The 13,362-nt window shown below is 30.0% G+C and overlaps 2 protein-coding genes across 8 annotated transcripts; one reads left to right on the top strand and one right to left on the bottom strand.

Annotated features, from left to right (window-relative positions):
- Positions 1-2,100: 2,100 nt before the first annotated feature.
- Positions 2,101-11,103, top strand: LOC110645308 (uncharacterized). 7 transcript variants are annotated; one of them, XM_058148697.1, is made up of 4 exons: positions 2,101-4,158; positions 7,683-7,847; positions 9,980-10,046; positions 10,154-11,103. In XM_058148697.1, the coding sequence occupies exon 1, from the start codon at positions 2,806-2,808 to the stop codon at positions 3,892-3,894; it is 1,089 nt and encodes a 362-aa protein (XP_058004680.1). In that variant the 5' UTR covers positions 2,101-2,805; the 3' UTR covers positions 3,895-4,158; positions 7,683-7,847; positions 9,980-10,046; positions 10,154-11,103. The 7 variants fall into 7 exon arrangements, with proteins under 7 accessions (XP_058004680.1, XP_058004679.1, XP_021657292.2 ...); XM_058148696.1 differs by adding an exon at positions 7,456-7,520 and having other exon boundaries at positions 7,783-7,847; positions 9,980-11,103; XM_021801600.2 differs by having other exon boundaries at positions 7,783-7,847; positions 9,980-11,103.
- Positions 10,014-12,115, bottom strand: LOC110648976 (uncharacterized). The gene is made up of 2 exons (XM_021803730.2): positions 11,879-12,115; positions 10,014-10,489 (listed from the first exon to the last, which is right to left on the bottom strand). The coding sequence occupies exons 1-2, from the start codon at positions 11,958-11,960 to the stop codon at positions 10,293-10,295; spliced, it is 279 nt and encodes a 92-aa protein (XP_021659422.1). The 5' UTR covers positions 11,961-12,115; the 3' UTR covers positions 10,014-10,292.
- Between the last annotated feature and the right edge of the window lie 1,247 nt (positions 12,116-13,362).

Below are 13,362 nucleotides of genomic sequence, written 5' to 3'. Positions count from 1 at the left end.
TTTTGAGCTATTTTATTTTATTTTATTTTATCCTACTTTATTTTTTAAGTAGGGTAATTTATAATTTAATCCCTGGCTCTGTTTTATATTACACTTTAGTCTCTAAATTTTAAGAAATTAATTATTTAATCTCTAAATTTTATACTATGTTGCACTTTAATCTTTGAATTTTGATAAATAAATTATTTAATCTTTTTAATTTTAATATATAAAATAATTTAATCTTTTAAAATTGATATATTAAAATTAAAATTTTATTAAAATTTCTAAAAGTTAAATTTTATATAAATTTGAATGGTTTTATAATTCACGATCACATGAGTTACTGTTATGTAATTTAATTAAAAATATTTCTTGGAAATTATTAATTATCTAAAATTTAGAGTAATACATTGTAAAATCATAATTCTTAATTACTTATATTTTAATCCATTATTTATCATAAAATTTAAATTAAATAGAGAACTTTTTTTTGTTTCAAATTCATAATGCCTGCCTAATTAACTTCAATATGTAAAATAAAAAAATTATTTTTCTTTCATGTTGATGATTTATTAATCAAATTATTAGGACAAAAAAAACACCATAATTGGATTCCGATTCTTATTACACTTCGTTTGAAAAAAAAAATGATCACAATCATATTATTTTTGTCTAATTTTTATTATTTTCAATAATTTTTTATTTATTAATTTCTTTTAAAATATATTATTTTTAAAAAATTAAATTAAATTAAATTCTCAAATAATTATTTATAATTCTTATTTTTTAAAAATAAAAATTTTAAATTAAAAAATTTAAATTATTCCATTAAATATAAAAATCAATAAAAAAATCAATCAAATTGAATTCTTATAAAACTTTAGTTTCATATGAATTCTTATAAAACTTTAATTTCAGATAGGAAAATATATTTTTAAAAATAAGAATTAATAAAGAAGAAATATATTAAATTTAATTTTTATAAAATTTTAATTTTTAAATAAAGAAATTATTTTTTACCTATTTTTATTTTTTTAAAATAAAAAAATAAATTTTAATTTCAAACATAGCCATTGATAAAAAAATAATTAAATCAAAATTTTATAAAATTCTATTTTTTATTTCCTACCATCAACACAATCTGCAAAAGAGCGTGCGAACCACCATCCAATAGTGTTAAGAAACATGTTAGTTCAGCTATAAGGTATAGAGATGACAAATTAAATTCAAGTTATTTTAAATTATTGTTCATTTAAATTTTATTTTTTATAAATAAATTTAGATAAAATTCTTTTCAATTATGAGTTAAATTTAAATTGTCTATCAAATCATTTATAAAAATAAAATTAATATTATTTTTAATAAAAATTAATTTTATTTGCTTTTTAAAAATAAAGTTTGATTAATTAAATTAATTTAAATAAATCTATTTTAAAGTATTGATTTCCAATTAAATTTCTTGTTTTTATAAATTATTTAAATTAAATTCTATATAAAGTAAAATAAAATATAAAATTTTGGAATAAAATAAGCTTAATCAAATAACGATTTGAATTAAAATTTATTATTTTTAAAATTTCATTTATTTTGTAAAAAATAATTTATATATAAAAATAATTTTTCGTAAAAATATTTTTAAGAAAATATTTTTCTTATAATTATTTTTTATTTTTTGTTGCAATATCAAACTCTATTTACTTTACTCTTTAAAAAAAAAATTGCTTTTCTTAAAAATAGATTATTTTTTTTAATATCAAAAAAATAATTTTTATTAATATTTTTAAATGTAAAAATATAAAAAATAAAAATCAATACTTTAATCATATAGAAAGTATAAGCCACGCTCCTATAAACGCGTGATTATTATTATTATTATTATTATCAAATAAAAAAAACAAAGAAGAAAAAATAAATGAAAATTAGGCGAAGGGGAAGGGAGGGAGAGATCGATCAAAGGTGTTTTTTTATTTATTTATGAGAAAATTAGAAATAAAATGTCAAAACCCAAAAACCCACGAGAAGGAATTTAGATGGTGAGCAGAAAAATGAATTGAAATTGCAGAAAAAAAGGGAGTTCTATATTGAGAGAGAGAGACAGAGAGAGAGAAGGGAAGAGAGGAACAAAGTTTAGCTGAATGCGTGAAAGAAAGAGAGAGGAAGAGGAAGAGGAAGCTACGTCGCATCAATTTTCCCTCTGAATTTGAAAATTTTCTTGCACTTTATCTACTTCCAAACAGGTTAGACTCCTCTCTCTCTTTCTCTCTCTTCCTCTCGTTCTTGAATCTCGTACTTGTCTGCAGTCTCTCTCTCTCTCTCTCTCTCTCTCTCTCTCTCGCATCAATTTGTAGTTCAATTTGAAAATCCGTCAAGTGAAAGCTCTGAGCTCTAAATGGTTGTGGGCTGATCTCTATCAATCGACGGATAATAAACTCTGCTCTTAGCTTCTTTGAATAAAGGAGGAGTTTGGTGCAGTTACATTGAGGTTATCTTGACAAATTAGCTAGTTGAAATTGGAGGAATAAAGGATTTTGTGAAGTTACAAACTCTAGTTATGAAGATGGCTAGGGTTTTGATTTGTTTTCTCAATTTGAATTTTTGGGAGGGAGAGTTGTAGTCTACCGTTTGTTGAACCCTCTGCCATGTTAAAAAGATGTGTTCCATATTGGCATTGATGGGTTTTCTCGAAGTTATAGCTATGTTCATTTTCGGGATGTGGAAAATGGGATTTTGGAAACAGAGTGAAATAACCCTAATTTAGTTAGGGTTTTGAGTTTACAGTAGCGAATTTTGTTAATTTTACTGTTGTTGACTATGTTGTGAGAAATGCAACGGAGGAATCAGCAATCGCGGGTAAATCTCGCGGAGTTGAAAACTCAGATAGTCAAGAAAATTGGGGTGGAGAGGACAAAACTGTACTTATACTATTTAAATAAATTCTTGAATTTGAAGCTAAGTAAGGTTGAGTTCAATAAGCTATGTTTTCGGATTCTTGGAAGAGAGAATATTCCACTACATAATGAATTTATATGTTCAATCTTGAAAAATGCTTGTAATGCCAAAATCTCACCACCACTGAATCGTGATAAGGAGGTTGCAACATCTGCAAGTGATGGGTCCCACACTTTTCCAAATGGGAAGGCAGATTTTGCTTCTCATCTATCAACCATTACAAGTGATAACAGAGCTTCAGAAGATGGCATACCAAAGCCGGTGCAGCATCATCAAGTACTCTCGCAAAAAGGAGACACAGAAGGGGATGTTTTATTTCACCACCCGAACAAATTACTGCTTGCAAAGCGGTCAACAGATGGTTCACTTTCTATACAGTGTAAAGAACAGAGTAAAATATTTGTGGATGAAGATAGAAAAGAGATATCTGCTGTAAGTTCACTTGAGGCTCCACTTGGAATTCCCTTTTGCAGTGTCAGTGTGGGTGGTGCCCGCAAACCTTTGCCTTTAGCAAGCAATGATAGATGCACTAGTTCATATGATAATGGTGGATTGCTGGACACACAGTCACTGAGAGAAAGAATGCAACAAATTGCTGTAGCACAGGGCCTGGATGAGGTGTCAATGGACTCTGCCAATTTGCTGAACTTTGGCTTAGATGCTTACTTGAAAGGGCTGATCAAGTCTTGCATTGAACTTGTGGGTACAAGGCATGGATGTGATTTGGTGACAAAAAATAGCCAAAAGCAAAATTCTCGTATGAAGCTTGTTAATGGGTTTTGGCCAGGCCATAGTATGCAGGTGCAAAGTAGTGGTAGAGTCTTAGATGGAGTGCAAGAACAGAGATACCACTTCTCAATATCTTTAATGGATTTCAAAGTTGCGATGGAGCTTAACCCACAGCAGCTTGGAGAAGACTGCCCATTGCTGCTGGAGAAAATTATGCATGTAATTGAAGAATAAAGCTCCTGTGGAAAGTTGTCTTTATGAAGTGATTAATTTGGTTATTCCTGCTTTTAAAGGGTCCAAGAAGATAGGCATTTATTATGCTTGCATGCAAATGACTTAATCAAGATTCAACACCATTTCAAAGCGTTTATGAATCAATTTCCTGCTATCAGATTAAACTCCATCCCTTACACTATGAGTTTGAATCAGAAGAGGAGGTTCTGCTTTTGAGCTTCTTGTTGATTTGGTGTACCACATTTCACAGCAACCAATCAAAAGGTACAAAAGAAAATAATGTCTATGTTTGGTTGCCTTGTTGTATTTTTAGCATAGTTTTCAGCATTTTCTGTAATTTTTAGCTGATGAGGAGAAATTTTGAGTAACAGTTTTGCAGGAATAATTTGCCTAGCTTGTTAGGAAGGTAAAAAGCTGCACGTTGTAAAAGTTCCTGTATATTTATTTTCTACACTTGGAATTGCTGGGATCTTGGTATTATCAAGTTATCAAATGCTTAATTGTTTCTGCTGATTTCAATTCCATCTATGAAATTAATTTCTTGGTTTAAACTCCTCTTACAATTAATGTTTTTTCTCCCCTCGTTTTGGTTGTTTATGCTAGATTTTGCAACATGGTTGTCCAAATACGTGTGCACTGAGAGACAAATACATACCTCCAACTTTCCATGCTCTTCATTTACAATTTTCTAGAAGTTTGTTTGTTGGCTGTAGTTTTCCTATTTATCTAAACAGTAAAGTTATTTTCTAGGGAAGATGTCTACATGGATAATCTACCCGGTTTCAAACATTGTTAAAATTAGATGTTTAGAATTAGCTTTCAGAAATGCACGTGCATTAAGTTGAGTGTTGAAACAACCAAATGGAAATGTGAAGCATATTATTCATACAATTACAACTCCAAGGACCCTGCTTTACCAGACCAACACTGGCAAGTCCCGAGCATTATTTGGTGTCAAGAAGCCCAACTATATTCTCAAACAATGGTGATAAGCTCTACAGAATCAAAAAGGCAAAACTAATTTATTTGTCTGTCATTCTTAAGGCATAGTACAGAAAGTTTATTGAATGTCTTACGGAAAGTTTATCAGCACTCTATTGGGAAAGATAAATTCTTCAAGGCTAAAAGTAGCAGCTTGTATGTCCATCATTCTTTATTATTAACTTTTGAGAAAGCTGCTATGGTATATGCTAACATCCAGGGACGCATAGTTTTGGTTTATGGTAGAGCAGATATTGCCATTCTGTTTAGTGTTCTGAATCATTGTTCATGTTATGCTCGGTTCAGGTATGTCTTCCTGTTCAAGTTCTACATATGCAGGTGTATATCACGTAGACAGCTGTTTCTTGAATCATTGGTTGATTTGTGTTTCTGTGGTCAGTAAAAAAAAAATAAAAAAAAAAGTAGCGCTAGCGTGTATCATCAGACAAACAGCTGTATACAATTCACTTTTGTTACTGCTTGCAGGGTTAATTTTACTATAAGCACTGTTTTTATAATCACATTTTTGCCATTACATGTAGAATTTTCTTTAGCAAGATGAGAAGACAGGATCTCTGTTAAATCAGAAGTCCTTCCTTTTGTATGCATTCTTTGAACCAAGTAACAGAAGTCCAATTAAAATTGATATCATTCCACTAACATTCTGGTTTGTCTTTTGATTCATAAGGGTTTAATGTTTCAAGAGGACCTTGGCTTGCTTCTATAAGGAATAGAATCCTTTATTTAGAATTTATTAAGTGATCTGAATGTGTTTGTGTACGTATATGTTCTAGACAGCTATTTAGATGTTGACTATTCTATTTCTACCTGTAAAAGGTATATAGATAGATACGGAGGCATTTCAAATGGTGATTCCTGTCCTTGGAGCTTGTGAAGACTAATTTACTTATGTTGTGATTTGAGAAAATTAAAATCCTTGCTGGTGGCTTGGTGTTGTGTTGTTTTTATTGATATAGAGAAAAGAGATGAAGATGAGTTGAGCAAGGTTGATTGAGATGGTTTGCGCATGTCCAATGTAAAACAACAACGGTGTGCAGAAGCTTGAGTTTATAGAAATTTTTTTCATAGAAGAGAAGAAAATGAGTGGGCAGATCCAAAATAACCTGGGTTGAAGTATTGAATTTGAAACGGCCAAAAGAGTTTAGCAGCTCTAAATCTAAGGTTGTATAAAGACCCAAAGAAACGGATGAAACTGTTTAACTTTCACAGATGCAGGTCAAAGAATGAAAAAAGTGAATGTTTCTGTTCAAGGCCAGTTCTGAATCCTAATATGTTAAGGAAAAAAAATCAATTCTACCTGATAATGTTAATAATATTTAATTAATTGATTTTGTTATGAGCTGTGCCAATTTGTGTTTCGTATATAAGCTTGTATGACATGTCAGAACCTTAAGGTCCTTTGAGGAATTTTCTCTATCATCATGAACCTCTAAACTGCCAAAACACAAGCTTAAATCAATCAACACCTACAATTGTCAAGTTCCTTGCATGTTCTCTCTCTCTTTCTCTCTCTCTCTCTCTCTCTCTCTCGGCCTCCAATCTTGCTTTCAATCAATTTCAGATTCCTCACTCTCAATCTTTTTGGTGTACTCTCTGTCTTGCTATCCCTTAAGGCTGCATGTTTGTTTCTGGGGCCATTGACTAGGTGTGGAATTTGAATCCCAGGCTCAAGCTCCCAAAGTGTTTGAAAATCCACTCTCGTTTTGCCTTTAGTTGTAGATATTAGTTCCATTTCTGTTTCTTTTTTTTTTTTAAATAATAATAATAATTTGCTATATTTTTTGACTTTGATAACAGATAAATTTTATGAAGTAACTGTAATGTATGCTTTTATACTAGTACTGAGAAAATGCTTAATTTCCTTGATATTCAGGGGAAAATTATGTTAATATGTCTGTCCAGCATATATTTGTTTGCTTTTTTCCCACTTCATTCTGTTGATTTATATTTTTAGTCTTAAGGAAAAGTTGGTTATTTAATTGAGATATTTGCACCTTTTCTTGTCCAACCAAACATCTCAACCTGAAACTGTAGCAAGATGGCTAAACCATTGAACTCTACATGTCTTGTAATTTTTGTGTAACAACACTCAAATTAACCACAGATTGGTTCATAATGTCATAGAGAACCTATCTAAACCAACCTTGAACTATCTTATCTAGACCTATCTATAGATTAAAAGATGTAGTCTTAAATCAGTTGGAATGAGGAAAAGGATCCATGTGGCTAATCCCTGTTAGATTAGGATCTAGTTATAGTTGAGTTGAGTTGCATAGGGAGAGATACAAGATAAGCCTAATTGCCATGATCTTTCGGTGCATGGCATTCATTGCAATATCTATAGTAGAGAATATTGCAGACTGTAGTGTAGAATTGTTTCATGAATGATTTTATTTGTTAGGTTATTGAAGTTTATGCTTTTTTCTCTTCATTTATTTTTCCAGATTTTATATATGGAAAATATCAAATAAATTGCCTTTCTTTTTTATATTAATTTTTATTCTTTTTTATGTTTTTCATTTTATTGTCTTCCACTCTTCTTTCTTTCTATAATTTCAGTTAAGATGCTTTAATGGTATGCAGCACTCAAAGGCAGCATAAGCTTCATAAAATAATTTGTTCAGGTTGTATTGGTTTTAAGATTCCCTTGGCATGTTTTGAATTTGTGCTGCAGTACATTTTGTTGTGGTATCACAATAATGATTTACAAAGACCTTTGTGTGCAGTTATTATCTCTTTTTTTTTTTTGCTTATATATACCTGACTATCTCATTAGCTTGAAGCAGGCCAGACTGTCAAATGTGACTTTGCTTTCACTTTGGAATCTGGTTTCTTCTCGCTGCAGCGAATCAGAAGGATCTGACCCCAGACTTTATGATTTGGTAGGATCAATGTGTCATCAAGAAAAGAGCCAACATAAAATAGCCACTGAATTAGGAAAATCATCCAAGGTACTCTTGATGCTTTTTTCCTGGTGTGTTGCCCCACTTTGGATGTTTTCTTTCGTTCTTTTTTTTTTGTTGATGCATAATACAGGTACCCTGGGAGAGAAGCAGGGTGGCCTGGGAGGGAACCAGGAGAGAATTTACCTTTTCTATATTCTGAGTTATGTGAAAAAAGAGTGAAAAAGTTGCATATGAAGTGCCTAATTGGTCGTGGAATTAACTTCTTAATGCTCTGAATTTTACTTGTCATTTATGTAAACCTTGCTTAGTTTCTTCTGTAAACATAAAGGTAACTAATGTGTTTCTAGGATGTTACCAACCAACATTGTTTCTCTGTATCTAGTATAATCATGTTGTCATTGCTAGAAGATGGAGAACACTTCCACCTGAAGTAGTTGGGTAAATTGCATCCTCCATTCTTGAACTCATGCTAAATATCAAACCACACCTCCCACCATCCCCCCAACCCCAACCACCACACACCACCACAGCCCGCGCCCCCCCCCCCCCCCCCCCCTTCCCAACCTTCTTCCTCCCCTTCAATTTCAATTTATATCAAAAAAATGTCTAAACTTCAATTTTAGTAACAATAAAATTCCTATGACCTAATATCATTGGTTTGCAGGTTAACCTGTGGCCACCGTCCCTCAGTTTTAGATGGGTGTAATATGGTCATTTCTCAACTTTAATTTGTTTGAAAAGTCCTACACTTCAATTTAATATATTTTTCTTTGAAACTTTTATAAAAGTTTTCATAATAAAAGCATTTGTAATAAATAATAAATTATGATCTATAATTTTTATTTGAAACTTCTATAATTAGTTAAAAAAATTCAAATCCTTATTTATTCTCGGTTTATTCGAAAAAAAAATCATACTTTAGAGATGGTTCGATATTTTTATAAATATTTAAATTAAATAATTACTTATTTATTTTATCTTAATAAAAATTTATGCAATTATTATTGTTTTCTTAAAGAAAGTTTATTACTTGTAATAATTTTTAATTTGATTTTAGATTATTGTCTAAAGCATTCACATTCAATGTATTTTAGTTCCTTGGATTTTATTTTAATTTAAGCAAAAATCTAATAATAATTAGTGATGATTTTTTTTTCTTTTTATAGATTGATATTATATATAGGTTTTGTCTTTCTCACATTAACAAAATAATATATCCAATCTTTTGTATTACAAAACTATTTATATAAATTAAAATTTAGAGATTTTGTGATATAAATTGAAGTTGAGGAATGATTGTGGTACACTCATTTAAGAGAGGTTGATCAAATTTTGTTGTATTTAACTTATAAATCGGTGATATTAAGTCATAAAGATTTTAGTGATATTCAAATTAAAGTTTAGGGATTTGTGTAATACAAATTGAAGTTGTATGGTATAATCAGTTAAGTTGAGAGATGGTGGATGAAATTTATCTTGAAATAGTCTTTTTAAGTGTAAAGTCAGCACCCTATAACATATCATAATTGGTGAAAGTAACAATGAATACAATTCGTGGATGTGAAGCTAGATGTTATGTGCCATAACCAAATTCATTAGATATGTTTTGGGTTGTTCTGCTATGATTTCATGGTTTGGAGATGCTTAATTTGTCAGTAACATGTGAATATGAGAGGAAAGCATATTTGATGTGTTTTGTGTATTTATCTTAAGGGACATTCGCACACACTTTCCTCATGACTATCCTATGAAAATAGTGCATTGTTATCTTGTTTTTGGAAATCCTATATGGCAATCAACTGAACTGAACTATTAAATACAAAGATTCCCTTATGTTATTGTTTCATGTAGGTAGTTCTTGTTCCACGGTTAGCCATTCAAAAATTTATAGGAATATTAAGGTGTCTCTTTGTTTCTCATAGATTTTGATGCTCTTTTTTTCTCACCAGACACCAGAGAAAGGAAAGCCATTAAAATGAGTAACATCTTCCTTTATCATCTCATTCTCAATGACTTTCCTCATCCCTTTCCTTGTACTATTTTTGTTTGACGTCTCCTGTGGAAATGCTTAATATGGATTGAACTCATGAATAGGGTAAAGAAAAATTGCAGTTAGTACAGTTGCCGGCATTCCTACATTAGCTTGCTGCATTTTTATATAACAATTTTGTTTGCAGCCGTTGCCAGGTATACTGATGTTAACCAAGCTCATGGAGGAAGCTATTCCGCGTAAAGATTTCATTTGTGAGTTATGACAAAACATTATGTATTTACAAATGACCTTGTCATTTGACAGGAACTCATTTTCTCACAATAAAGGTAAAACTTTGACACATATTACACTGAATTAGGATACACTCAGCAACAGCTCTGTACCATGCTACTGCAATGTCGGCCGTTGGATGGTAAAAGTATGACGGATGCACATGAAGTTGCAGGACACAAGCAGCACATCATTATTAACACACGGTATCAAGCTAGTGTCTTGTATTAGGCATGATTTGCGGAGAAGGAAGATGCTGCACTATGGTTAGACCATACAAAAATTTTCCAGAAAGGCCTTTGCTTGCGCTTGGGATGGTTAGCTAACAGCTCTGATTCTGATCTTTTCAACATCTCCCACATCACTTGAACATCCTCATATCCACAGGTCTGTATATCATTGTGAAGCTTCAGAAGTCCAGCACCTGCTCAAAAACACAAAACACCAGGGGACAAAAACATGTAAGATTTTTTCTGATTCTTGAATGGAATAAAAAACAAAGCTGACCCAATTATTAAGCCTATAATCCAAGAGCCTAGATGACATTAATCATCTGATGCTCCAAGTGGTTGGGAAACAAAGGCTGTTTTGTTGTTTTAAAGCATTAATCAACAACCTACCCCAGATGGAGCTGGACCAATTTGTGGTTGTTGGGGCATACATGTCCAGTAAGCAGTGATCGGGCAAATAATTTTTGGTCAGATATCAGAAGTGACACACCTAGTTATAGGCAATTAGGCATAAAGGTACACTGAAATAGATGTTGATCTTAAATGTGAGGCCTCTTCATCTTTCGGCGCAAGATCTTAATTGAAAAGGTAACGATTATACCTATAAAGATTTTTCTATTAGCTGCAAAGCGCAGGAAACAAGCCAGAAATATTTTCTTTTAGCATTGCCACTATCATTTTAGGCAACTGAAAGTTTTGTCGTTTAATTAAGCATTATTTTATTTCTCTGAGTGGTTTTAACCTAGTGGATGTAGTTGGTCTTAAATAGAATCTACAAATGGGAGCCATTTTCTCCGTTTTTTTGGAATTCTTCAATTGGGTTCGCTTGTATGCCTTATTATAAAACACTTCAGAAATATCTAACCGTTTTTTCGTATTAAAAAAAATAATAATAAATTTTAATTTAATAATATTAAAATCAGTCTCAAATAAAAAATAATAATCTTAAAAACAATATCTCACAAACATTATTATTATTATTATTATTATTATTATTATTATTATTATTGTTGTTGTTGTAGCAGCTTGCTGTGAGGGTTATTATTGTCGAATTATAGAAGAATAGATATTTGATTTGACAATTCTACTATGCTTTTGAAACATTTTCTATTTGTCTCCAAGTGGATTTAGGTCATTAGATGTAACTCATCATCGTGGGAATCTTCCAGCAAAATTTAAAAAAAAAAAAAAAACAGTAAAAACCTTCATTAGTTTTTGAATAGAGGAAAAAAAGGGAAAAAAAAAATATATATATATATATATATATGGAGTAGGTATTGACCATGACTGATCATTGTAATTTGCAAACACTAATATCTAAAGATTAATCATACTCGGTTGATCCTTTTGTTGCAATGAGAAATTTTCCCAATTCACCACATCATGTATGGGATTCAACTTGGCTGTATGTATTCATATGAAAATTTCAAAAAATAATAATAAATAATAAAATAAAATATTTTTGTCAGAAAAAAAAATAGAACAATTTTATCAAGAATTAAAAAAAAAAAAAAGTTAATAATCTACCAAAAATAAAGAAAGAAAAATTGAAAGAGAAAACAGGAGAAGGAAGTAATTATTACCATTATTGCGAGGCTTGAAACGAGCAGAGAGAGAAATCCAAACTCTTCTAACGGGAAAGATCATCTTCTGCCACCAATCCATCAATTTATTAGCTTTTCTCTTAGCTCTGATCTTTCTTCTACAACCACCACCCACCACAAACCTCACTGCTACGCTTTTTAACCCGGCCAGACCTTTCCCCTTTTTTGCCTCTTTCTCTTTCTCTGAGCGAGAGAGAGAGAGGGTTTCAGAATTTGAAGGAGTTTGAGCTTACCTTCTTCTCCATAACAGAGCTCTCGGCTTTGTTATAATCTCATGATAAATCCACCGACACGTCACTCCATTTTTTATACTTGGCTCCCTTGCCTTTTTTTTTTAATTATTAATTCTATTTTTTTAATTAAAAAATAAAGCCAAAATATAAATATGTTTTTTTTTTAATGGGAATAGATAATTGTTGGTATAATCTCGTGCTTCATGATGCAGAAGTGTACCAATGAGAAAGCAAATAATTTATTATTTATTAATTAAAAGATAATATTTGCACCACGTGGTCCAATGTGTATGGACTTCTTCTTTTAGCTTTGGATTTTTTTTTTAATTGTTTTGCTTAATTTCTTGGTGAAGCAATTGACTTAAAACGCCATCACACGTGTCCTAAATTCATTGGAAAATTTTGTTGAAAAATTCCAATTCCCTTAACAATGCATTTGAATACAAGGTATCAAAATTTTATTAATTCATTAATTTAGTAATTAAAAAACTTAAAATTTAATATGTAAAATTTAAGATAAAGAATTTGAATTTAAATTTAAATTTAATATAAATTATTAATAAATTACAAATTTTATATGTGTAAATTAATTAAAAGAATAAGCTTTTTCAAAATAAAATAAATAAATTTATGGCCTACAAAAGGAGCAGTGTCGGCAACGTTGGAGTCCACGTGGTTCATGAAAGTTATGGATACGGTGTGAAAAAGATTGTCCACCTCAAGCTTCATTAAAAAAATGATTTTCTTACCCAATCAAATAATGACAAGTAATTTAATCTTTGGATACTTTTTTTTTCTTACTTTAATTTGACCGCATTTTTTTTTACTAAATCTAATCTATTTATATTTTTTTAAAATTTTTTTTATATTTTATTACATTTGAAATATTTAAAAAAATATATTAATAAAATATATTTTTTGATTAAAGAGAAAATTAAATTATTTTTAAAAAGATAAAATTATTTTTATTTTTAAATTTTAATAATTTTATTAAAATATAAGAATATTTATACATATAATAAATATGTATTATAATAATAAAAAAATAAGTAGACAATGAATTATTATTATTATTATTAGTATAAACTCAAGTTTATATAAAAATGAATTTATAATAATTATTCAATTAAATATTTATATTTAAATTGATATAATTATTGTACATATTTTAATTAATTTTTTATATATATCTAAATATAAATGGAATTTATTGTCTTATAACATTGAGCT

The sequence above is a fragment of the Hevea brasiliensis genome, chromosome 6 (assembly GCF_030052815.1).
Source record: "Hevea brasiliensis isolate MT/VB/25A 57/8 chromosome 6, ASM3005281v1, whole genome shotgun sequence".
NCBI lineage: Eukaryota > Viridiplantae > Streptophyta > Magnoliopsida > Malpighiales > Euphorbiaceae > Hevea > Hevea brasiliensis.
This window is presented reverse-complemented; position numbering and strand designations above follow the sequence as displayed.

What these genes read in the sequence shown, in the direction of transcription:
- LOC110648976 (XM_021803730.2), bottom strand. Translation starts at nt 11,960, where the DNA reads ATGGATTGGTGGCAGAAGATGATCTTTCCCGTTAGAAGAGTTTGGATT. An exon ending in TTTCAAGCCTCGCAATAATG is followed by an intron (nt 10,490 to 11,878) that starts GTAATAATTACT and finishes GTTTTTGAGCAG; the next exon opens with GTGCTGGACTTCTGAAGCTT.
- LOC110645308 (XM_021801600.2), top strand. Translation starts at nt 2,806, where the DNA reads ATGCAACGGAGGAATCAGCAATCGCGGGTAAATCTCGCGGAGTTGAAA.